The sequence below is a fragment of the Callospermophilus lateralis genome, chromosome 2 (assembly GCF_048772815.1).
Source record: "Callospermophilus lateralis isolate mCalLat2 chromosome 2, mCalLat2.hap1, whole genome shotgun sequence".
In the NCBI taxonomy this organism is placed as follows: Eukaryota; Metazoa; Chordata; class Mammalia; order Rodentia; family Sciuridae; genus Callospermophilus; species Callospermophilus lateralis.
The window spans coordinates 129,561,941-129,589,930 of record NC_135306.1 but is presented as its reverse complement, the minus strand read 5'-3'; the positions used below and the strand labels follow the sequence as shown (position 1 = coordinate 129,589,930).

Below are 27,990 nucleotides of genomic sequence, written 5' to 3'. Positions count from 1 at the left end.
ACCAAGTCCACCACCAATAATTTTCAACGAAATCAACAGCAAAGAATTAACCATCTCTGGTTCCATTGGTTTGCTTGACTATTAATGGAATTACCACTATTTCATTGTCAATCACACCATCACCTCTAGATACCTAAAAATAATGAGCAGAAAATAAATTCAAGCACTAAAACATGCAATAAATATATTTACATTTCTTTTACTTCTCCTAATCAAATATTTCAAAATTAAATAAACACATTTCTTATAAAAATCAGAAGTATTTCTAAAAATTAGAGACGCAAATAAACATACCAGCATTAATCACTCTCAATTCAAAACCACCTAGAAAGCAGAAAACAAGTCACCTATCTTTCCATATATCCTAGTAAAAAACACCTCCAGATGACTTAGGAAAGGTTGCGTTTTTCCTATTTCCTCTGACCACAGTCGTTACTTTAAGATTTATATCACTTGCCTTATTTAAACTGTTTCACTCTTGCTGCCAATTTTTCTTCAGTATCCCATGGAAAGAAAAGATACGTTTTAAAAATATCCTCTTTAAGTAATGTCCTGAGCATTTACACACCATGTTTTCCCAAAAACATTAAAGAATGCCTTCTATATTCTGATTGTGAACAAGCTTTTCTAGGAATGCAAATTTTGCTCTCAATACTTACACAATGGACTACAGTGTCATAAGCACTGTTCATGCTCTATTAGTCATTCTATTGAAAATTTTATTTTTCAAAATAACAACAAAAGGCCTACAGAGTGTTTCTGCATTTAGGACACACACAAAAAGCAAACAAACTCAGAACATTTGCAGTATCTCCAAAATTAAAAAAAAAAAAATTACAAACCTATCCAAACTAATGCAGTTTTTAATTATTTTACAAATGCTATGCCAGACCCAGCGTTATTTAACTGAACCAATTTATAGGATAGAAGAGATAGCATGACTTATCTTTTCATCACTACATCTGATTGATAAAAATGAGACTACATTTTGTATTCTTCAGAGAAACAAAGAGGATCTGAGCTCTGGTATAGTCTTTGAACAATCCATGGGATTAAGGTCCATGTGACCCAGCATACAGTTAATTCTGAATCACTTTATTTCCAGGTCTGTCCATTTTACTTCCCAAAGTAAAAAATCAATGCATAATATTTGATAAGGCCACCAGCAACTAGTTTGCACAACAGTTTGCAAGCGTATCTTTTTTTCTCTTAATGTTTTTTCAGAGATCCTACCTGAAAACTTAAGTAAAACTGGTAAAAGTCAAATTCTAGTCAAAATGAATGTGTCAATGACGAAGTGTAGGTTAGGACTGGGGAGCCGGAAGGATCCTGAGATCTAACAAAACTCCAACAGTTCAATGCAGCAGCTTAAAAAAGCTTCTCAAAATTTGTTCAAAAATCACTGATCCAATTTCTGAAGACAGCTTAAATCAAACTCTATATGAATTTCACAAGTAGCCTAGCAGGTCTATATATATAATCAATTAACTGGGGAAAATGTCACAATAAGCTGAAAATTAGATTATTAGATATCAGAACTCTAAACAAACTCTGAAACAAACACTTTCATCCGAACTAAAGTACAAGGGCAAAAATACTAAAAAAGAGTAATCTATTCACAAAACATTTATTCAACAAACATTTCTACCTGGGCAATCATGCGAAATCTGATTTCATTATTAAAATCAGTTATATATCCATTGTTTTGGCTATCTGGATAGACACTGTTTTCCTAAGACAAGCAAAAGTGATTATTACCAATAATATGTCACTCTCCTTTCAATGTGAAGAGATATCACTTTCCTGTATAAACTTCAAAATGACACGTGAAGTTAAGATAGACGTTTTTACATTGAATCAGCATCCTCGTATCAGAGAAAACATTCAGCATTTGGTTTTGGAGAACTGGATGGTGTTGGGGGCGGGGAGCATGAGAGGATTAGATGAACTCTAGATAGGGTAAAGGGGTGGGAGGGGAAGGGAGGGAGCATTGGGGGTAGAAAAGATGGTGGAATGAGATAGACATCATTAACCTAAGTACATGTATAAAGACACAAAGGGTGTGACTATACTTTGTGTACAACCAAAGATATGAAAAATTGTGTTCTATACGTGTAGTATGAATTGTAATGCATTCTGCTGTCATATAAAACAAATTAGAATAATAAATTTAAAAAGATAGATGTTTTATTTTCAGTCACATTCAGTATAAAAAGAAGAGCCTTCAACATCCCTTTCTCTTGCTATTCCAGAAAACTAAATTAGAAATTAAAGTACTGACTTCATTCAGTTATTCCTATCTTCCAAGGGCATCTGTCCATAATTTTAAATACTATACTCTATTTACTAGATTAGGGGGCTGTTAGAAATCAAACCATATAAAGACATTTTTTCCTGCTTGCTTTGTTCTCTATTTATATAATAAGGATAAGGAAAAAATGTTAATTAGTAACATTTTACATTATCATAGCCCTTTACAAATGTCAGTGTGCTCTCACACACATTATCTTCTATGTACATTACCAACTCTGGAGCTAGATTGCCAAGTACTGAATTCTGCTTCTATCACTTTGACCTTGAGAAAGTTATTTAACCATTCTAGGCCTTGGTTTACTCATTTATAAAGTTGGAATAAGGGTCATTTTTATACCCAGAAAAACTGCTATAAGGATTAAATTCATATAAGTGAAATATTTAAAATGATGCCTAAACTTACTGTATTATTTAAAATTATTGTCATCATCAATCATCATATTTGGGTTCCACAAAAATCCTGTAAAGGTAGGACAGCAGATTATCACTTTGCCCTTTGCCTGTAAGAAAATCTAGGATCAGAGATGTCAAGTCACTCATCTAGAGTCATCCTTAAAAAGCAGAATCAGAATTTTAAAACTAAGGACAAACAAAAGATCAGTACTATTCATTACATTGTGCTATAACACATCACACAATTTTTCCTGTTGATATACTTCTATATGCTTCTAAAGATCATAATCACTCTCTTTTAGATATTTAAACACTCAAATAATTTTAGGTACCACATGCTGGTAGCCACATTGAGAATGAGTCTTTTATCCAAGATAGTGGCATTTCTTTTAAATATTTTAAGAAAAGTTGAGTCTGACTTCAAAAGAAAAGTATGCACTGAGTAATTAGGCTGACTGAACAAGGTGAATCTGCTGACAACTTTCCAAGATTCCAAATTTCTTTTAAACAGTAAAATGTAAACCCCCATGAAATTTTACTACTTCTGTGTTATTTACACTGGGAGTAGAAGCAACATGGCATTTAGAGTCAAAAATAAACTTCCAGTTCCACCTTTTATAACCAGAGATACTTCTTGGGCCTCAGCTACTTATCTGTCAAATTAAGACCTATCTCACTGGATTATTATGAGAAATAAAATTGTGTCTGTAAAACATCTTTGGAACTAAAAACTACACCAAAATATATTAACTTTACTATTAGCTATTTTGAATACCCTGAGAACTATATTGAATACTCATTCATTCAGTATCCATTTTCTCCCACAGAAAATGACTGATAGAAGTCTTCCAATATAATATTATCTTGATTATTTTGTGTGATTATTTAAGATGACAATCTGGATTAATCACTGCTATTCTTTCACAAAGAAAGAGAAATTTAGGTATCCTGCATAGTACCTATTCTAATATCATGTGATAAAAGAAGAATCCATAAAATCTGAGCCAGGTGCAGTGGTGCACACATGTAATCCCAGTGGCTCAGGAGGCCAGGCAGGAGGATTTCGAGTTCAAATCCTGCCTTGGCAACTTAGCAAGGCACTTAGCCACTCAGCAAGACCCTGTCTCTAAATAAAATATTTAAAAAGGGCTGAGGATGTGGTTCAGTGATTAAACATCTCTGTGTTCGATCCCTAGTACCAAAAATGAAAATAAAATCTGAGCATGCATTTTTCTTTCTGATTTTAAATTTTAAGTAAGTAATACTAAACATTCAATTAAGTCCCAAGGAAACACTGTGGACATACAGAAATAATTAGTAACCCATTACACAGTAAGAAAATCAAGGATCAGAGATGTCAAGTCATTCATCCAGATCAAAACATTTTACACATATCATTATAAAAATAAAATGAATATCATTCTGTTTTGTTCACAAGAGTATTTTAACGTGTATAAAACTTCAACACTTGGGAAAGTCCCTTAACATTTGTGCCCCATACAAAAGAAAGAAAAAAGACAGAATTATACTAATAAAGTCCCTTTTTAGAGCTATTATAGTTAAAATTATACTTTCTTTGTAAAAAGATTTAAAGAAAATAATATCTAAAATGGTAAGATATAATAAGCTTATCAAAAATGAATAAGTGTTAAAAATAACATTTTTAGGGTTGAAGGTATAGTTCAATGATAGAGCAATTGCCTAGCAAGTGCAAGGTCCTAGGTTGAACCTCTAGTACTACAAAACAAATAAATGAAATAACATTTTAAAAAATAATTTAATTAAATCATGTCCCAAAATATTCAGAAAAATTGGGTAACAGCAGTTTATAGTTAAACTTTCTAATAATTCAAGCATTAAAAATATTTCCAAAAATTATAGTAACTATATTTGTTAATATGAAGCTACAATTCAGGAACTATAAAAACACACAATATAATATAAAATATATACACTAGTAAAATTAATTCGAACTTTTACAATTAAAAAAATACCTTAGAAAATGTTAGTCACTCAGACACACTGTGAATATCTGCTATGACAATACAGTATTATAAATTAATTTCTATACAAGCAAATAAAACCACTCCTAATAGAAGCCAAAGGGGGAAAAAAACTTTTTAAGAGCAAACTGTACAAAACAGTACAATTTACCAAGCACCTACTATTTATAAAACACTATGAAATTTGTCCCTACTATTTCATTCAAAAATGAAATCAGATTTTCCTTTTTTGGCAGTACAAAACTTAAAAGGTAGGAATATTATCCTGGATATAAAAACAAAGGCTCTTCTCTACCAAGACTATCACTCAATGATTTCGAAATCAGAATTAAGTCACTTATCTGACTAAACACAAAGAAACAATCCATGTTTTTCATGTATATAACTGACATGTACTTTTAGTTATTTTTTCAGTTACAGTGGTGAGTTGGTTATGATTTCATATATGGTATTAAAGGAGAGTTTTACAGACAAGAAACACAATGACTCAATCTGGCTCAACAAAAATTATAGCATAACTTAGTAAAGTATGCAACTGAGAATCAGGAGACCTTTATTTTATGTGATGCTGAGGATGGAACCCAGTGCCTCAAGCATGCTAGGCAAGCACTCTGTGACTGAGCCACAATCACAGCCCAGGAGATCATGTTTAGCAATAAATATCTCTGTGATCTTGAAAGAAAAATCATCAACTATTCCTGACCTTCTAACATGTATTGTGCCATTAGGTAAATTATTTAACTTCTCCAAGTCTATCCTCCCATTTGCAAACTTAACAGAGCTGGACCAGACTCCTGAAAGCATCTGGATCAATGGTCCACTCCCAATGATTCAGAATGTCTGGTCTGGAACCTAGGAAGCTAAATGTTCACCAAGCACCACAGGTAATGGAAATATGCAGAGTCCTCATGACTCAGCTCTTTGGAATATCTAGCATAGTGTGCAGGACACAACAGATAGATAACTAAACAAACATTCACAGAATGGAAGAAAGGAAAGAAGGGATCAGGTAAAGAGAGGGAAAGGGAAAAAGAAAAAAGGGATGTTAACAAACTGATAATTATTTTAGGCTAAGAAACATGCAAAATTAAACTTAGGTAAAATATACAACACACATCAGCAGCTGGAAAGCAAAGACCTCTGTCTACACAAATACAACTTTAAATATAACATGAACCTTTGTCATTATCTTCTCAAGTCAAACTGCAAAGTACTAAGCAGGAAAAGGAAGAAAATAATACATGGAAGTAAAAAAAAAAAAAAAGTTTCTCATGGAATATTATTAGATGACTAAAATCCAATGACTGTCTTCCACAGGAAGAAATGGACTGAACAAAGAATTTTCAAGACCAGAACTTGAAACTGGGATTGAAATCTGAAGTTACTGGTTACTCATATGCACAAAATTCATTTGGGACAATATATGGATTCCAGAAATATTGTTGACATTAACTTCTGTCCAGTTTTTGCATTTTCCCATTCACTTACATTATAATTTTTGAGATGTTTTATCTTCACTTCTGATGATCTTCAAATGTCAATGGCTCTTAACACATTAACTGTAAACAAACACAAAGGAACTTAGGGGAATTCAGATATTTAAGGAAGCCTAGAGTTAAGTATTCTAAATCACTGTGTAAAGGTTGTTGGGGGTGGGGGGAGGCTTTGGTATTATTTATCTGACTCATAATTTATCTGATCTTCAAAACATAAGACTTCTTTTAAACAAAAAATACATTACCCATTTAATCATAGGGCAAAGAAGAAAAATCATCCTATTTTCTATCTGAAGAAAAAAACATTCAAAGCTAAAAAAAAAATTCTCTCCAAATATGTCTTCTCCAAATTTGTTAATGTACTAGGTAACTTTATCCTTCTCTAACAGAGCAACATATTGAAAAAATGCACATCCTCATCACTACCACCCAATAAACCTGCCCTGGGACTGCCCTCTAACTAAAAAGATCTGGCTTGGACCAAGTACACCAGATCTTCAGGCATGAGCAGTTCTGTAGTTCTTTGAAGCACTCGCAGATCCTAAAGTCCAGCAGATTTGGATTCAAATGTCAAACTATTCTCTCTAATCTTCAGTTTTCTTAAAAAATCTATAAGATGGAAAAATTAATAGTCTTTACACAGTTATGAGGATTATATGAGAAAATGCATAAAGGATTTAGCACCATACTCAGCACATGGTAAGCACACAAGTAACACATAAATGTTAAATGCTATTACTTATATTACATTGTATTTATTAATATTAATTGTATTAATCAATTACTACAACTCTACCATTTGGAAAGCACAGGTTATCTCAGGTGTTTCTGTTTTTAGCTTTCTGCCTTTGTTGTAATGAAAGAATGTTTTCTAATATCAATAACAGAAAACATCTGAACCATACAAAACTTTGTTTTTGACCTTTGCAGGCATCTTGGCTCAGCTCAAGAATATTATTATGAAATAATAATTACTATGAAAATTACTCTGAGGCAGTTATTTTCCCTTAGTAATACACAAACTCCTGACAAAAAGCTACTTCAACAACTGCTCACTTGCTTCTATCAGGAAAAGCAATCCTGCTAAGAAGGAAGATGGCTATAGTTGTGACTTATGCCTATTAAACCTTCAAAGCCTGATGAATAAAGGTTCTATCAATCCAGGGAGACTTATCTACTCTCCTCTACTTGCTCCAAAATGATTACACTCCTTATGTTTGAAAGTTCACAACTAAAATGTAAATATTTAGATTAAGCAATACAAGAAAACATAAAGAACAGATTTCTCCGATTTTTCAATAAAATTTTTAGGTCAAGGATATAAAACAAACACAAACTACTGGCAAAAGCTTTCATAAACTAATATGGCATAAGATGACTAATTTTATTTCCCATATAAAGACAACATACTTAAAACTGAAACAATAGAAAATACCTAAGTAGAACTTGATGCAATATTCTAGTAAGACATAAATCAGGGATAAATGGTTTAGGAATTGACACAAAACTGGAGAAGGAGTAAACAGAGTATAAAGCTCATTATCACCACTACTTTATCATGGAATTCCTTGAGTTCTTCAAATGAAACAGCATAGTTGTTTATTCTTCATTTGATTTCTACTTGCCTGTCAGGTAATGATCTAGCAATTATTAAATGTATCACTTTCATTTTATGGTCCTCAATTAGGATTGTAAAAATATGGTTCAAATACACAAAAAAGTACAAAATTAAAATTCAAAGTGTTCTAAGATATGTTTTTTTTTTCAGGTGGCTACAATATGCCATCTCTCTCTTTCAATTTATTTTCTATTTTTTGATCATTGCATTTGCAAATCGAGGAGTACTTTGTACACCATGGAGAAGCAGTTGATTATCTTCAATACCCATCCTCTCTTATTCCTTAATGACAGAACCTCCATTTTTAGCTCAGCACAAGGCCTTTAAGAAAAGACTGCATATACAACCCTCCCCCTAACCTGGTTAGCCATGGTCATGGGAACAGGTAATGACTAATAGGATGTAAGCTCAACAACTACATATGACTGGCAAGAGTCTTTTAAAGAGAGGAATTATGTCCTGCTTCTTCCTTTTCTTCTGAAGTTGTAGTGGCTAAAGCTCCAATAGCAATTTTGGTTTATGAGATAAATATGGATATAAGATACATAAAGGATCTGGGTCCTTGATCCTCAGTACTACCATATCAGATCTGTATTGACTATCTCTAGGCTTTCAAGGGGCTAAAAATTATATCTGGTTTTAAATCACTGCTAGCCTGAATTTTCTATTATATTCTGTCAAATCTAAAACCTAACTGTAGGGCTGGGGATGTAGCTCAGAGATGGAGCACTTGCCTAGCAAGCATGATGCTCTGGGTTCAATCCCCAGCACTGCAAATAAATAAATAATAAAATACAACCTTAAGAAAATGAATCAAGAATTTGCCAAATATTAGTATTTAGATTTTTTGAAGTTTATATATTAAAACATATTTTGGAGTTTATTTAATTATGTTTAAAACACAGTTAGATGCCCTTAATTAATATAAATTATAAAGTATTTAAGAAGCCTAAGAGTCTTTAAAGAATGAAAATAAAAGAAAGAAAAGAAAATGCTTCAGTAGTTAATACTGTGAGTCCTAGAGATAAGCACAATTAGTTGTGTGTAATAAAGTCACAGGAAAGGGAACTGAAGTTATTATTTTCATTAGGAGGGCATCTGCCATAGTCCTTTTTATTTTAATAGCCTTGTACCAACCTTTTTATAGCGTTCCATTTTTAACCTGATTTCCTGTGCAAGGCAGGCTTGTAAAATCATTTCCTATCCTCAAATATCACCACTTTAAGAGTTTTTAATACTCTACTTATTGAACTAAATCATAAGACACAAAGATAGAAAGTGCTTTACATATTCAAAACCATTTGCCTTAAAAGGGAAAATATTCCACACTAAAATCTGGAGAATTTCCATTACTCAAATCCTTACTCACATGCAGTCTTTGGCTCCAGTGATTTTGAATACAATAGTATTAACTTAGCAACTTTCTAAAATAAACTTACTGCTTTCTGGACATCTATATCCAGGTTATTTCCTTCTCTTGGACACAATCCAGATTTCACTCAAGTCATTGATAACTTCCTGGAATTTCTTCTTTATAACACTTTTTAAAATTCTTGTTACCAACAATATATCACAATAAGTATCTTTTAAAAAGAATTAAAAGCCTACAACTTGTACTTTTGATTTGTTACTCATGACTGAGAAAAAGTCAGAAATTTTCCTTTAAAAATTAGATATAGTAAATCAACAAGAGACGACTTTTACCTTTCACTCCTTCAGTTAACATGTTTATAAATATGCTATCAAATAATGGGCTCATCACACTTCTGGCTAATATAAACCCTAATTTAGTCTGTTTCAACTAATGTAGATGAAGCTCTGAGGCACTAATCAGCAAAAAATCCAAGGCAGTGAGTGGCTCTCAAACTTCCGCAAGCATCAGGATCACCTGGAGTGCATATTAAAACATAAACAGGTGGTTTTAGATTCAGTTAGATCTGAGATATGTTGCTCAGTGGTAAAGCACCCCTACCTTCAATCCCCAGGACTGAAAAAAAAATGCATTTTTAATAAACTTCCAAGAGATGCTGATACTACTAAACAGGAACTATACTATGGGAACTACTAATTTACATTAAAGAAAACCACTAATGATGGCATAAGAAGCAAAAAAGAAAAAGTGTACAGGATCCAATCTCAGCTTCAATATGAAACTGCATATACTTTTAAGTGGCAATTAATCTTGTTAAAAGTCCTTTCTTTAAAAATTTAAATGATAATTACTGATTAATTCACAATAATACTGGGTCTTATCTAAGAGAACTTTAATGTTCTTTTAGAGTCCTGGAAAAATAAAATCAAAAATAAGTAATTTTTAGATTACCAACATGTTCAATAGCTGATGCAAATTTCTAATAACAATATCAAGTTTGTAGGTTCAACCTGGTAGCTTCACTTTGCCCTACATCTATAGTTTGCAACGCTAATTCTGGCCAGGTGCCTCAAAAGAAATTCCAAGAGTCACAATGTGAGCAAAAATGTGATTGTACAAAAGTCCATCACCACTACTGAATTAATATGTCAAAAGCATACTTCCAACCAACATATCACCTTTAAGAGACCTTGAAGCTGAAACTAAAGACAACACCTTGCAATAAAATGTTTTAGAAATCTCGGAAACTCTTCTACCTCTTCAGGCTATAAATATAATAAAAACTCATGAAAAGAGAAATCCAGGATTTGCTATTTTAAAACGATGGTAATCTTAAGGAATAGCAATTTAAAAATGCAATTAGTTGGGGTCTACTTTGAGTATGTGTACTCGCCCTTTGTTTTTTTTTTTTTTAATGTGAATTAAATGTAAATATGTACTGCTCAAATATACAAATGAACTTATCATCTAAAAATCATCTGATTAAAAAAAAGACTGGGACAAAACAGTAGTGGCCAGAATAGAATAATGAAACCATAAAGTTATATGATGGATAAAAGAAAAAGCAATTTAATAAAATGAATGACAAGAGAAAAGGGAGCCAAAGTAATCAAGAGTAGCAAAGGGTAAAACAGGTAAGTGAAAGGGACCATAATAATATTAATATAGTTAAGATTGGGAACTGAAAAGATAATGCACTCAGTGAAATCCACATAAAATTAACTTCAGCTTGAACCTAAAATAGTAATTGGTCAGACCAAAAGAAGAAAACCTTTTCAATCCCTTGAATGGGAACTATAAATAGGATTAGTGGTGAGAATTCAGATAACATTCTTTTATTTAGATGTTCACAGAGCACATGTTTGGCACTTGATATCTTACTATTTGATTACACATAATAGAAAGTAAAATAATGAAAGAAACCTACTCAAGCACAGACTGAAAAATGGAAATAATACTATAGAAAATGAAAAATGAAAAAATAGACTATGAGGGCAAAATGTATAGTTCTGAGTGTCAGGCCTATCCTAGCATCCAACTTACAATCTTGTTTTATTTATATTCCATACAGTTCCATTTACACCAAGAACCAACAAGACCAATAAGAATAAAATTAGGGACTACAGCAAGATTATCAGTATGCTAAGTGAATTTTTTCACAACTCTCTCTGAGAGGCTGGACACATGCAAAGACTAGTCAACAGTAGATACACAAGAGTTGATAAACAGTTTGCAGAAGTCGAGCAATACCAAGCAACACTCAACAAAGAATACTACTTTTTTTAAGGATGCTAGATGACAAAACCACAATTGGTTACAGAACAGCTATCTGAATTATCATATAAAGAGTAAAACTACTCTTTTACGATCAACGGCATCAATTCCATGGTATAGAAAAGTTAAAGGCAACAGCAACTCTGAAACAATTACAAATGTATATGAAGACTCAACCTATTGAGTTTAATACACTGTACAATGGCCAAAAACTTCAACAATGTGTGTCATTTTCAAAAACCAATGGGCCACCAAATAGGTTGCTGTACTATTTTTCAGATTTATGTCCATCCTTCTTCCCGGAAGGACTCAACACATCTATCAATAAACATTTAAACATAAGATAATATTTCAATTCAGTTCATCTCATGGTAGAAGTATCTAAAGAAACTAGAGCTAAATATATTACCAGCTTCAATTATATATTTGATCTAAGTATCTTGCTAAGCTGAAGAGAAAGTCACATAGTTTCTATTTTCTAACAACCTGATAGCACTCTTTTTTTTGCATAAATAATTTTTCCACATAGCTAAATTCAGCAGAAATTTGTCAACTCTACTGTGTAAAAGACATTCTGTGACATATTTAACAGTCTTAACTATTGTGTAACTATATTATACAGCTTTATCAATATATCAAAACAAATGCACAAGAAAATTTTCTAATTAAGCCTCCATAAAAAACAAAAACCTAAAATAAACTACACTTAATGGGTGACAGTACTGCAAAAAACTGAGATAACACAGTCAAAACACTGATATTTTGCTTTGTCACAGGTTAACAAAAAGTAAAAATATAAAACTAGATAGACATTTAACAGCTTTTAAAACTATCCTACTTGCATTTTAGATCATCTGTGACTGTTAGCCTAAATGAAGTTTAGAATTTAAAAGTAAGCTTTCTAACAAATACATATGATGAAGCTATTATACATGTTGATTAGAAAGAGTGTCACAAATGAATATTATGATTAATGAAACTTAAAATGTGAAAGTGTGGTTGGGTAACTTCTATATGTAGATAGTCAATAAATGTTATTTTTCTATCTTACTTAGGAAAGAAAGCTGGTTTTCTCTTGTGGAAAATATGAAATTATACTTCTGACCAGAAAGGAGACTAATTTACTATAGTCAAAATTCTATCTAGTTGTTTTTATTTTCTCAAATTCATGTATCAGTTAACGCATTTTTTATTAAGAAATAAAGATAGATATATAAACTTTAAACCTGCTGAACTTTGTTTCTTTTCAGGAAACTAATGTGTTACAGTGCAATAGTTAGGAACATTAGTTCTTAATAACAGATAATATTTATTTAGCCTAATTTCAAAATCCAAAACAGAAGTTGTTTGCAAAGATAATGCCTTAATAATTAGTAAGTATACATTCACTTTACTAAGTAATGTCATTAAAAGCAAAAAAAAAAAAAAAAAAAGAATTTTAGAGTGTCAAGATACCTAGATTTTCTACATCAATCCTATATTTTAAAAGATTAGAAAACTGAAAACTAGAAAAATTAAATGATACAGGACAAATAGCTAGCAGACTTCAGCATGCAGCTTCCTGACTTTCAGTACTTTCTTCTAACATACTATAAGGCCTCCTCTAACTGCTCTCTCCTGCATTAGAATACTAGCTGTGTCATCTGTTTTCATTGTATTTTATTATTCTGAACATTAGTTGTCATTTGTAACTTTCCCATAAAATTATAATTTTCCAACTTTTTTAATGAAAGGTTTTACTGTTGAGCATGTAAATCCTCAACATTCTAAATTTAATTTTAAAATTTCGAAACAAACGTATAATGTATATAATGAGAGGAAGAGAAAAATTCTTATCTCTTGATAATTTAATGCACAAATTCAATATATCATTGAACACCTACGACATGCTGGGTCTATGTTAAGTGCTAGAGATATGAAGATGATTCATAAGGTCTTTGCCTTCAAACAGCCTATAACCTACTAGAAAACAATTAAACCAACAATTAAGAGTGTAGTTGTTAAGAACTGAAAATGGAGTGGGTCTGAACTATACATGCATATAATAGAAAGAATCTAATTTGGAATGATGAGATCAGTCAAAGGTTCCTCAATGAGGTACTGAATATCCATGGGGGAAAAAATAGCAGTACCACTCTAGAGCAGTAGAGTCCAAAACAAATTAAAAGACAGAGCAATTTCAACTTATTCAAAGAAAAAAAAATGAAAATTGTGTGCTCTCACACAGCAATTTAGTATCTAATAACACTATGTTTTAGTGGAAAAGACCTGATTTCATTGTAGCTTTAAAACAAACACTATTTCTTAATAAAATTTTAAATTACCATTCTAAAAAGACTGTATCTAAAACATGTCCAGTTAATATTCACAACAGCTGTCTACAAAGATGTATACAATCCTCCTCAAAAATCTAGAATAAAATACCCATATGTTACCAGAGAAATGACAACCTGTAGAACCAGCAGTCCAAGAGGGATGAAAACAAACATTCACTTTGCTTTCTTAAACCAGTAAGGATAAAGACTGTTCAGATACTGACTTTCAGCCGGAAGACTCAAAGCACAGGGGACATTTTTATTTACGTATTTAAGCAAAACTGGGGAATGGGGAGATAAATGAAAGTGTAGGGCAAAGCGTGAAAGAGAAGCGATGAAAAAGGAAAAAAGGCGGAGCTGAATATGAACACAAAAACTAAAGACGTCAGAACGGATGGAGGAAAAAGTGACAGATGGTTTTGGAAAGAGTGCTAAAGACAAAAAGCACGAAATGAAGGGGAAAGAAATTGGGGGAAGGGCTACCCAAAGAAAAAATTGAAAATCAAAGATAAGAAAAAATAATGAACTGGAGCTATGAATACCCGGGAAAAAACGAGACTGAATAAGAAAGGTGAAGGGACCCAAAAAGAAACAGCGAGTTTTCGACCTCCTTTTCCTCACCCTCTATGCCCCAGAGAGAGAGGAAGAAGTAATTTCCAAGTCTCAAAGAAGAAATTCCGGAGCAACCTTCAGGAACCAGAATCTGTGAGTTGGGGCACCATCCAGCGAGTTCCCGGCCCCTCTCCATCCCCCTCGGACGCTGGGCGGGGCCCTGGGAGTCCCGGTTACCTGGACAGGGAGTCCACGCTGGGCGGCCGAGCCGCTGCGGGCTGGGACCCCAGACTCTCGCAGCTCGAGCTCTTCTCCATGGCACGGCAGGGACAACGGGAGCAAAAGGCTGAAGGGACCTCCGCGACTGCCAGGCAGGGAGCGGAGGGCGGAGTGCACCACGCAGGGGCCGCGGTCATGCCAGCGCCGGCCCGGGAGGAAGACCGGAAGCGGCCATGTTCCCCCAGACTGCACCGCGCCCGGGGTCTGCGGCCACTGGAGGACCCCGCGGCGCCCCTCGGACGCAGAGCCTTAAGCGCTGCGCTCCCTGCGTACCTCTGCCCCGCCCCACGCACGCCTGCGGGCTGGAGCGGAGAGGCGTGCGGCCTGGAGTGAGGAAATTCTGGAGATGAGGGGAAAAGGGAGGATCTCAAGGGAAGAAAGAAACCAGGAGCTGACGTCGTGGGAAGGATTGAGACAGGGATGTGATGACAAAGAAAATGAGAGGAATAAAGAGAGGAACGTGGGTAGGCTGTCGGATCTAGAGGCAGAAGGAACGTGGCGGGTGGGGAGCAGGGAAAGAGGAGAATGGGGGTATTTAAAGAATGGGGGACCAGAGATGATGACAAAGTGTTCATCAGAACAAGGGGCTGAAAATATTGATTGTGGGATGAGAATGGTTTATGTAAAGGCTGCTTGGAGCCACGAAGACATGGATTGAGAGTCTAGCTCTGCTATTTACCTGCAGTGTAACCCAAGGCACTGATCAACAGCTTCCTTATCTTTAAAAAAAAAAAAAAAAAGGAAGAATAATCTCACAGAGATGTATTTATAAGTGCTTGGCAAGTAATAAGCACACAAGTATTAGCCATTAGTAGTCCTACTTAAGAAGAGTGTGTAGGATGGATTGGACATAAACTAACAAATTCAATAAATAGTAGATGTTATGAGTAGGAGCTATAGGAAGGGTGGCAGAACAGAAAGAAGGGGCTGGTAAGGAAAGAGTAGCAGAAAATACAGGTGAGGGAGTATGGAATGCTCAAAATTGTTTTCTTTCCACCTCTGGCCAGCATTGTAGAACAAGCACTGGGTCGACTTTGGCTTGGATTTATGGATTTGTGTGATTTGGAAGTGTCTGTAAAGGAAACGCACTTTGACATTAATCCATTGTCCCAGAAGGAAGTATGGAAGAGGGTTTGGAGGGGGAACTGATAAACACAAAAAGAATTAAATATATATATATATATATATATATATATATATATATATATACACACTACTGAATGTCTTGGTTTTGAACAGGGAACCAACTTTTAGTGATTCCTTACCCTTTCAAATTCCCCCTGCAAAGCAGGAAGTGAGTGAAGGAAGATAAAACTGTGATAAGAGAACAGGAACTGGGTAAAGGGGAAATGTTTCTGTGTGTAATTTTCTGTTACAAAGGATTCAGGAAGAACATAGAAAGGACACCATAATGGAATTTTTCAAATTGAGACTGAATCTCAAGTCACCTCATGTGTGGGTAATCAGGGTCCAAAGACTGACCTTTCTACAAAAAGTAACTAAAAACTCTAGATAACAAAAAACTACCAGAGGAGTCAGGAGAGTAAAGAGAAGCAGGCAGGGTAAAAACATGGAGTACATGACCAACAGAATGAATTTCCTTTTTTTTTTTTTTTTTTGGTAGCTTTAGTTAATGGACAGCCAAAAACTGTGAAGCAGCACAGAATGGTAAAAACTCCAGTAGAAAGTGTGCTATGTTTCTAACAGTAAGGAACCCCAGTTCCTGGGGGCACACACCTGTAATCCCAGTGGATCCTCAGGCGGAGTCAGGAAAACAAAGAGTTCAAAGCTAGCCTCAGCAACTTAGCTAGGCACCAAGCAACTCAGTGAAACCATGTCTCTAAATTAAAAAATACAAAAAAGGGCCGGAGATGGGGTTCAGTGGTTAAGTATCCCAGAGTTCAATCCCCAGTACCAAAAAAAAAAAAAAAAAAAAAGAAAAGGGAGCCCAGGAAAGCTGGAAAGTGAGGCAGGAATTTCAAAAGGAGCAAACCAGAAAGGAGGACTCCAAACTGTATATGAACTTATTTTTTGATTTAAGTCCTAATTCGATTTGAACAACATAAGAACAATGCAAGCGATCCAGATACAGAACCAAAAGTAAGCTATCCCTCTTACTTGTCCAGATGAAAGAACTGAAATGAGATTTAAGTTGTTACCTATATAAGCAAGACAGTTTTTTTTTTTTTTAAGCAAGACGGTTTGTGTTGAACCAAATTAATTTTCTACCAAAGTAACCATACTTTCCAGAGGAATATAACAAAAATTCAGAGATTCCAAAAGGTAATTTTCAAAATATCTAGGGCATGATCGAAAATTACTTTAAGTGCCAATTACATAATTCAAAAGTACCAAGAAAATCACACAAATTCTCAAAAGATCATCAAAAGTTGCTAAACTCAAGAGGACATGTTGGAATTATCCTACAATGGTTTAAAGCATCTAATATTAATACATTCAGTGAAGTAAAGAACAATATACTATTCTAAATGAAAAGACACTAAATCTCAGCACAGAAATTGAATTTTTTAAAAAGAGGTATAAATAGGATTTTAGGAAATTCATTAAATAAATTCAATAAAAATATTCAGTGGCTGGACCTAATGGCAAGAATGGACTTGATAGAGAAGAATATAAGGAACTTGGAAGACAAATCAGTATAATTTATCCAATCTAAAAAACTTCAAAAAATGTTAACAGAATCTGAGGCACATGTGGGACAATATCAAATTGCATAATATGCAGGTAATTAAGAGTTTCAAAAGAAAAGAAAGAATTAGGAAAAAGAAACTGAGTAGCCAAAAACTTACTGATTTTGGCCAACAACCTAAATTTGCATATTTAAGATGTTAAACACATAAAATATGATAAATACAAAGAATAAAAAGAACAAAGAAAATCATGACTTAATGTATTATGATCAAACACTGAAAAATAAAGAGAAACTGAGGAGAGGGGATTTGGCACTTATGGTCCCAAAAGGAAGAACCACAATTCTAAAGAGCACAAAATACCTAGCAAGTACTGATAGTAGAAAATAGTAGAATAACTTCTTTAAAGTACTAAAAGGCTGGCAAGGGAGGATGAAAGAATTCTATATATACAGCAAAACGTTTTTCAAAAAGGTATAATAGGGATCCAGGTTATTGCTCAGTGATAGTGCTGACCTAGCATGTATGAGGCCCTTGGTTCAATCCCTAGTACCATCCCCAAAAGAGTAAAATAAAGATGATTTTAGATCAAGAACAGTTGAGATAATTTATTACCAGCAGACACACAACTACAAGAAATGAATTCTAAAGGAAATTCTTAAGGTTTAAGAGAAGTGATACTGAAGGAAACTCAGACATTCAGGATGAAGATTAGGAATGGGAAAACCTGGATAAATGTAAGCAATTATTTTTCCTTTAAATTTCTTTAAAATACATACATCTGTTTAAAACAAAATTTTTTAATATATCATCTTTCATGTATTTGACTCGATTTATGAATTCCCATTTTTTCCCCAAATACAAATTGAAGAATCACATTGGTTACACACTCACATTTTTACATAATGGCATATTAGTGACTGTTGTGTTCTGCTACCATTCCTATCCCCTATTATCCCCCCTCCCCTCCCCTCCCCTCCCATCTTCCCTCTCTACCTCCTCTGCTGTTGTTTAATTCTCTCCCTTTTTTCCCTCCTCCTTTCCCCTCACAACCTCTTATAATATTGTGTAACATTGAAGGTCTCCTACTTTTTCCATATGCTTTCCCTTCTCTCTCCCTTTCTCTCCCCCGTCTCGTCTTTGTTTAATGTTAGTCTTTTCCTCATGCTCATCCTTCCTGTTCTGTTCTTAGTTGCTCTCTTTATATCAAAGAAGACATTTGGCATTTGTTTTTTAAGGATTGGCTAGCTTCGCTTAGCATAATCTGCTCTAATGCCATCCATTTCCCTGCAAATTCTAAAAATTATAGCATTTTCTTGTGGACTTTCTAATACATGTATACATAAGCTATGTGAAAATAAAGATTGTTAAGGTTGTTGGTAAATGGGCCTACATATTGCAAAGTTGCTATATTTTATGTAAACTTGTACAATATGCTCTAAAGTTGTTTTATGGTAAGGTATGTTGTTTTATTATTATATTTTTATTTTATTTTTTTAGAGATTAGAAGTAAAAGTCCTGTGGCATTGGCAGTTTAAATATCCTATGGTAACATGAAGCGACATAAGTGTAGACTTTAACTGTACTGCCCATCTTCTTAATATTTATACTGTTCATCTTCACAAATAACTTATGCAAGTCTTACAGTCTTTGGAGTTAAAATCATTGAAGATGAACAATAAAATTTCCTTTGCTAACATATACTTCTATAAGTTTCTTGGTTAAATTCCTATAATTTCCATATTTTCAGTACACCATGCTTTTGAAGATGAAGGGGATTAGCAAATTATGCTGGTATACTTAAGTAAATCATGCTGCAATCCGTATTTTTCCAAAATGTATTAGTTTTATAAATGTATTTTAACAATATAATACACCTACAAAATTTTTGTAGGAAATCTCTCTGTAAACATTCTTGCTCATTGTTAAATATTGCTTGCAAAAATCAGAGATTATTGCATATTGATCCCCTCTGTGAAGTTATGATTAGACTCTATTAAGTTCCCTACAGATACAATAATAGAAAAAGGTCAGAATTTCCAGCTCCTGACAATATGATGAAATGATGTGGGCTCTGTCTTCCTCCCCAATGCAACACTTACAGCTGGAGGGAAACTGGTGCAGCTGAGAACATAACATAAAAACTGTGAGAAGTCTTTTGAGAGCCAGAAAATGGCTAGAGTCTAGTCAACAGTGGAGAATAGCAGCCCATATAAAAAGTGAAGAAAAAATGTAAATATTTTTCTTTTTTGCATATTACCATGATTAGATCTTTATCTTCCTGTTTCTTCTGCAAAGCAGAAAATAAATGCCAGCCCTGTATCAAGGAATGGAAAGGCAACCACAATGTGGTGCTATAGCCAGCTGGAGTAGGAAACTGTAATAATAGATGCTGGAAAACTAGCCAGGTCTCAAGCATTTCCATCTTGTCAGCTTACCCTATAAGCTCAGAGGGCTTTATGGAAATAACCCATTTCCTTGATAGAAGCACAATAGAATTCCTTAAGGATCAGTGTTGCCTGATTGCTGGAAGGGTTGCAAGTGGAGAGTCCTCAAGTCCAGTTTGTAGTGGCAAAGGGAGCATGAGCTTTCCCTGAAGTCTCTAGGATAAACACAAGCTTGTATTTTTCTCCTCCAAAATACATTATCTAGGAGAATATGAGCTCTGAGGGGAAAACCATAATAAATGTGAAGAAAACAATGACTATAAACATACACACGGTAGGGGACAAATAACAATTTTAAAATATCTTAAGGAAGTAGAAGGCTATTGCTACATGAAGCAGGAAAAACAAGTTATCAAAAAGGACTTTGGTATTTATCCAAAAGGACTAAAATTAGCATACTATGGTGATACAGCCTTGTCAATGTTTATAGTAGCACATCTCAAAAGAGCAAAGTTAGAACCGGCACAGGTGCTCATCCTTAGATGAATGAATTAGGAAAACGTGGTATATGTACATAGTGTAGTTTTATTTATAGCCATAAAGAGTAATGAAATTATGGCATTTGCCAGTAAATGAATGGAACTGGAGAACATTATACTAAATGAAATAAGCCAGACTCAGAAAATCAAGGGTTGAATGTTTTCTTTTACATGAAGAAGTCAGAGCAAAATAAGGGGAATAAAGGTAGGGTCGGATATCACAAGGATAGAGGGAAGATCAGTGGAGTATAAGGAGATTGAAGGGGAAGGGGAAGGGATAGGAGGAAATGCAGAACGAATGTAACAAAATTACTTTATGTGCATGTATAAAAAAAAATACCAAAGTGAATTTCTCTTTTACACCAATTAATCACTAATTGAAAATAAAAATAAATAAATAAATAGAAGAAAAAACAGCACAATAGAGGAAAGGGAATTAGGAGGAAAGGGGGAGAAAAGAAAAAGAAGAGACACTGGGGACTGAAATGGAGCAAATTAAATTCCATGCATATATGATTATGTCAAAATGAACCCAACATTATGTGCCACTAAATGCACTAATAAAAGCATAAAAGGAAGGACCTATTATAAAGATTGTATTTTAAATACATAGTGTATGAAATGAAGAATTCAATAGATGAGTTAAATGTTAGAATGTATTTAGTCAAAGAAGAATTAGTGAGCTTGAAGTTAAAATAAAACAACCCTCTGGTAAAGCACAGGAAAAAAATGGAAAAACACAAAAGAAAAATTAAGAGATGTGGAGAGAGGACCAAAAAATGTCAATATCAAGATAGAATAAGATTCAATATGGAAGCAAGGGTAATATTTGAAGAATGATTTTTAAATGTTCTCCCAGAAAAAGACAAGAGACTAGAGATTAAAAGAGCTCTCGGTGTTGAATAGTGTGTGTATAAATTTCATGCTTCGCACATCCTAAGGGAATTAAAAACATTAAACATAAAGATAAAACTAAAATTTCTAAAAGGAAAAACAGCATCTACAAATGCCTGGGTGTGGTGGCATACTCCTGTAATCTCAGCTATTTGTGAGGTAAGGCAGGAGGATCATATTTTGGTGCCAATCTCAGCAACTTAGTGAGACCTGTCTCAGAATTAAAAAATGAAAAAAGAGCTGTGGGCAAAGCTCAGTGATAGAGCACCCCTGGGTTCAATCATCAGTGCTACACAAAGAAAACAAAGTAAGGATCAGATTGACAGCAAACCTCTCTTGGTAACACTAGTTGCAAGAACATGATGGGATTCAGGACACAGTACCCAAAATATCATATATTGGCATAGTGACTAAGCTGAAGGAATTTGATAAAAGTGCAAAAACAAGAAAGTCTCTCACACCCTTCTCCCATCCTTCTTCCCTAAAGTAGAGCATGTAACCTAGGAAAAATTTTCTGACACTTCTCTGAAATAGGTCCTAAGATTTTTGTGTGAGAGATGCACTCCTTGTGTCTGAAGGAACATCCTTACATCTGAAGATGAATGGTTACAGAAAAGAATTTGAACAAGCAGAACTTATTAAATCCCCCCAGTATATTACTATGAGATTGTACCCTTTTTACCCTATCTTATTTCCCCACAATTACCCACTCTTCATCAAACCTAGCATGAATATATACAAGTGGAATTATTTATTTGGGTCTCACATTTTTATGAGCCTAGAATATAACAAAAATTTGTCAAATAAATTTGGATTTACCTTGTTAATCTCTTTTGAATATGGACCTCAGCCTTGAACCTACAATGGGTAAAGAAATTATAAAACATAAATTAGAATAGGAAGCAAATACCTCTCCTAAAAATATTTTCATCAGTCGAGTCTAACAGATATTCAAGTAATCAATGTGTAGAAAAACAAAATCGCCTGACACATTTCATATATGAACCTTTCATTTGTGAACACATGAAAACTCAAGTGAATTCCTAAGTGAAATAATAGTTAATATATGGTGATGCCCGCAGAAAGACAGACTAGGAAATGATAGGCCTTTGTTCCCCAACTAAGATTTTCAGTTAATATCAAGGTATAAACTAGACTATCTTTGTAAGAACTCAAGAGATCTGTTGAAAAGCTTTAAAACCCAGGCCAATCTAAAGGCAGCAAGGACTCCAGTGAAGCAGTAGGAAAACTTGCTATATCTGGTCATGGCCCTCTCCTTAGAGGAAATAACATGGAACTATAAGGAAGACATTCTCTCTTATCAGAATTTTTCCATTAGGAGAGAAAGGAAAGAGTGGATTGTGCATTCAATGTTCTGGGTCATCTGGATGTTGGCTATGGAATCAGTTTTGTCCTTGCCTGACTCTGACCATTGATGGGACTGACACCAGAATTTGGAGCCCAAAACAGAGGCAAGCAAACATTGGAGCAATAGTTTTGCACGCAAAAGCCAAGAAAGCAAACAATCAGAAAAGGTTTGAGAAATCCAAGAACTTCCAGCACAGCTGATTGGTAAAATTCTTCTATATAAAATCAGTATGCAATACTAAAAGGTGGGTTTTAATTTTAATTCTACAAAAAATTACAAGTAATAAAAATAAACAGAAAAACATGGTCAAATAAGAGGAACAAAATAAAACTCTAAAAAACCACCCCAAAGAAACAAAGACCATAAACTGCATTACATGACAATTTTAAACAACTGCTATAAAGGTAAGCTAAAAGAGAACACGGATAGATAACTAAACAAAAACATCAGGAAAACAATGCATTAACAAACTATAAATATTGACGATGAAATCAAAACCATAAAAAAGAACCAAAACAAATTGGAATTAAGTAATAAAATACAGTAAATGCACTGAAAACTCATTAGAGGGATTTAATAGTAAGTTTGATCAGGTAGAAGAAATAATCAGTGAACTTTAAGACAGGTCATTTGAAATCATTGAGTCAGGGGAACAAGAAAGTTGTTTTTTTTTTTTTTCAACTAAGCCTGAATGACTTAAGGGACACTATTAAGCGAACAAATATACCCATTATGGAAAATAGAGGAGAAGATAGAAAGAGGCAGGGAAATTACTTGAAAGAATATTGGCTGAAATTTTCTCAAATCTGAAGAGAACAATGAACACACAGATTTAAGAAGTTTAAAGAGAATCACCCAAGATACATTATTTTCAAATTTCCTAAAGTCAAAGATAGAAATTATAAGCAGCAATGAAAAATCTTTTTGTTATATACAATGGAGTATCCAGAAGATAGTAATCATGATAATATCTTTTTTTGAAAGTAAGTTGGATTGAGAAGGGCAATATGAAATGGAATTTTAGCTTTATACATTTTGGGACTTTTTTAAACTTTCAATATCAAGCACATATTTATGTAAGTTGCAAAGCAATGAAGTAGAAGCCAAAAAGAAAATGCTTTATAAAAGTATAAATTATATTTAAAGATGGTTAAATAATAAGAAGCATTAGTATCACATATACAATTTTAATTCTCTTTAATAGACACAGTATTATCACATTTTATCTTTAAAACAATCTTTGAGGTGAAGAAGTAGTTATGTATTATTATCCTTATTTTATAGTACAGGAAATACTCTTACAGAAGTTAAGTAATGCACCATATTATGTATAATTGTATTTGCTGAAAATTTCATGGATGACTTCAGGAGATACAGGCAAATGGATGAATTGTCTCATAAGCATAGTATGTGAAAGTTCATACATGAAAGACAGTCACACAACTGTAGCCCAATTCAAAGAATTTGCAGAGTTATAACAATACCATAGATTGATAATTATGAAGAAAAGTAAGTTGACTATAACTGTCTTAGGATTATTATATAATCAAAATATGAATATGCTTTATAAACAATAAAATGCTATGCAAATTAGTAGTTATTATAGTGGCCTCTTTAGAGTAGCAGATGGCTTAATATAGTTAGAAAGCCTGAGAAGAATTATGGCTTTAGTATTTCCTAAGTATTGCATGTGAATTTAGGCCATCTTACCTATCTGTGTTTCAATAAATGTGGCTAATATTTTTCTAATATTCCTTCTTCATCTTCATACTCTTACATGATGTGCACATAACTACACATGAGTATAGGAATGTGGGAATTAAGTGAAATGATACACGTAAGGCATCTTGTAAAGTGCCTGGCAAGTTATCCATGTTCTACAAATGGTAGTTCTCTATCAAATTTACTAAACCCATAAGAAAGACATGAAGTATAGACCAAACCAAAAAAGAACAGTCCATACAGCATTGCTGAAATTTTGGTGGCAACTGAAGTCCCCAATGCCAACTTTTTTTCTAGTGATCTAAGGGATGTTAAACAATATCAACAGACATAACAATTTGAAATACATTTTTTTTAAAAAATCTGTCTTAGTATTTAAAACAATTAATTTCATCTTTCCAGGTAATATTATCTGTATGATTGTGATTTAATCCAGCAACTAACTGTCACTTTAGCTTTGAGTAAATTTATTTGTCTCAGTTTGATTACAGTTCCTAAATGATGTATCTATGGATATGCTGCATTTTTTTTGATTCACATTCATGGCATTTTCATGACTGCTTGATATATTGCTTCAAGTACTGTGAAATAGATAAAAGATTTCTGGCATCTTGGGAAGGATGAATTTGTCCTGGAGAGTATATCTTGATATATTGTTATTGAATCTCATGGAAATTGTTGTATGAACTGTCAAGCTCTGGTACCTGTTTTCAGTGTCAAATGTGCAGTATCTAATGTATATCACATTTATGTGGTGTGAGTTACTTATAGTTTCAAGGTCATCTACTGCATTTTTGCTCCGATTCATGACAACCAATATGAGTACAAGAAAATCACTTCTCCTTGACTTTAAATGAAATTTGTGTTTGAGCTGAAAACTAATCAAAACCCAATGTTTTCATTTAGAGTTGCAATCTTTTTTAAATATTTAGAATTAAAGTCAAGATTGAGTCAAAATGGCCTAATGCTTTCCTTTTGCTTCTTTCTTTCCACAATGAAATAAGTTTGATATATATGTGCTCACAACTTTTCCATCCTTATATTAATGCTCTCCCACCTCCAAATCTCTGTTCAAATGTCTCTTTCTTCAGTCCTACCTGAATATCCCATTCAAAATTTTATACACTCACTGCACTCACATTTTCTATATTTTCCTCTAATTATTTTTTTCCATGCACTTATTACCTTCTGTTTGTCATGTAATGAGCTTAAGAATTATGTTTATTATATATTATCTGTGACCTTTAGTTAGTATGTAAATTCTGTAAAGGAATCTGTTATGTTTTGCCCACTGATATATCCCAAGCATCTAGAAGAGGGCTTGGCACAAAATAAGCATTTGATGAATATATATTTAAATGACTGAATGAATATATTGCATAGATGATTTTATAAAATTATTGATCTGATGTGATAATGCTCATGAGAACCCCACCTCATTACAAGGGGAAAATGGTAGCTATGCAGACCATATCTTGGGTGAGTGATGACTTTCTGAGAGGATGTTGTATTGGTAGAACACATGCATTTATTCTTGTGTATTGCCTTCCAGGCAATCTATCCTTGACTAGGTTTAGTCAAAAAATGCATGTTCATTATTTATAATGCTTTCACATTATTCATGATAATTTTAAGACTTGAAAAGTTCAAGATACAACACATGGGTAGTAGAATAAAGATGAAAAACTAGCAAGATTCTTTGTATTATCTGAATAGAGATCTCTGGGTCTGTGTTTACATTTCAAAGCCTGGATTATAAAATCACTATGTTGTGCTGTATATGTTATGTATAGTATTCTCAAGCTCTTAAAGCAAATTACTCATTTTTTTAAATTAAGAATTAACAGAAAATTGAAAAAGTAGTGACCTGTTTAGCAGTAATTAAATGGCAAAAAAAAAAAAAAAGAAATGTTAGCCAAAAAAAAAAAAAAAAAAAAAAAAAAAACCTCTACCCCTCACCCATTTGAGGGCTTTAGTTTCAAAATGTATATACATATGTGTGTTGTTGAGTCAGTGTGGTTCACATAAAGGAAACTTATAAAGGTAAATAGTAAAAAAGAAGTAGAAGGATGTTGATTATGAAGGATTGTTTTAGCATTTATACAAGGCCAAATATTTTTAATTAACCCCTCATAATATGACTTGAAGTTTAATAAATTAATCCCTTACTGAATGCAGTTTCATTAGGATTATTCCAATAGATACAAACTATCGAAAATGATTTAGAAAACAAAAACCCAAACTTAAGAAAGAAAACAAAAGCAGGAATTTTGACTTAATAGCTCATTTTTGCTCTAGAATAAGGGAATTTTCAGAGGTTGCCCTCTTCCTCTGCATTTTATTTTTATAAATATTTATTGAATCTCCTGTCTTTCACACAAACATTTTGAGGTATCTTATAACAGAAGACCCAAATTAAAAACAAAAGAATGTTTAAAAAATAGACTGTATAAATATGCCAATGTTAAAAGAATCTTAGAGCAGTGTTTTCAAGATGGTGGAATAGAGACATTCCCTTTCCTGGTTGCTCTATGGTATAAAATCAAGAAAGCAGACGGGCAGCTTCTCAGCAAGGTGGGTGAACAAAAAAAAAAGGATGTGGGTACTTAACTGGAATTTAATACTGGACACTCAAGACAGATCAGGGACTTAGGAGGTTGGATATAATAAATTAAGGATGAATCCCCAGTGCCACAGCTGTTGCCACAGATAGAGGAACCAGCCAGAGCAGTCCCCCCATGAGCAAACTGGAGGGATAGGGGAATTAATTAAAGGAAACTGGAAGGCCTGAAGTGTGCCTAGGTATGGAGAGTTTAGAAATCAAAGACACTGCTTGACTAAACTGAAAGATGGGCTGCACAATATCCTTGTACAGGAAAGAAAGCTTATCTCTCTGGTGGCATGTGGAGGACAGAGAAAGGAACCATTTTGCAGTCATAGCTGGTAGTTGAGAGAGCTGACTCCTGGCAAACCCAAATTTGGCATGAAATACAGGCCTGGCAAACTCACACTGCCTGACATAGAGTGTGCTTAATGACCAGGAGAAAATCAAATGTGAATAGAGGTTTACACAGGTAATGGGGGTGATAGCCAGTGTCTCATTAGGGGGTTCTTCTTCCTGCTAAGGAGCGTGTAAGCCACCTGAACTTAAAGTCCAAAATAATTAGTGAAGAACAAAATACAAAGAGTCAGAAATATATTTACAAAAGTGGAGCCCCTGATACATCCAGTCCACACAAGATCTGAAACTAGATGAAGAAAATATGGCTCTAGTGATTTATTTAAGGAGGTACATCAAAGGCAGGGATAAGGTTTCAAGGCGGAGTCTTGCTTTGTGATGTCTTGCAGTCAGCAGGTTGATTGGCATCTTGGCAGGTCACAACCATCTCAGGTGCTATGTGGAACATGGCCGAGCAGGATAGAAATTCAAAATGTTTCTGGGCAATTGACCAGAAAAAATGTCCGCTGGTCAGTCCCAGACACCAGACATTTCTATTCACTAGGCTTTGATGTACGGTGACCCACATGCAACCCATGTGACACACAGGGGAATACTGGTTGTGAAACCCCACCCAGCTTTCCCCTTGCTCCTCCATCCCTGCTTCTTATAGGACCTGGGAATTCAAAAGGGTTGGGGTGGGAGAGGTTGAGTTTGGAGACTGAATCCAAAATCAGGAAACATGGGGTCTGAAGGTGATGTAATGGACTAAGAACTGGCTCCTCCAACAGACAAGTGGAACCCAAGGGAAATTCCTGGGGTGAAGACTTCCAGCTTGGGCTGGGCTCTGGAGGTGTACTGATTTAAATCTCCAG

The 27,990-nt window shown here is 34.0% G+C and overlaps 1 protein-coding gene across 5 annotated transcripts in view; it reads right to left on the bottom strand.

Moving 5' to 3' along the window:
• Mtmr2 (myotubularin related protein 2) overlaps positions 1 to 14,889 on the bottom strand; it is an 81,977-nt gene extending 67,088 nt beyond the window's left edge. For 3 of the 5 annotated variants that reach the window (XM_076846495.2, XM_077108833.1, XM_076846496.2), the window contains exon 1: positions 14,574 to 14,889. In XM_076846495.2, the coding sequence (XP_076702610.2) occupies positions 14,574 to 14,752 (179 nt within the window). In that variant the 5' untranslated portion in view covers positions 14,753 to 14,889. Of the gene's footprint in view, positions 1 to 6,197; positions 6,269 to 14,573 lie in introns of all 5 variants that reach the window. The other 2 variants (XM_076846498.1, XM_076846497.1) reach the window with 1 other exon arrangement.
• Positions 14,890 to 27,990: the final 13,101 nt, after the last annotated feature.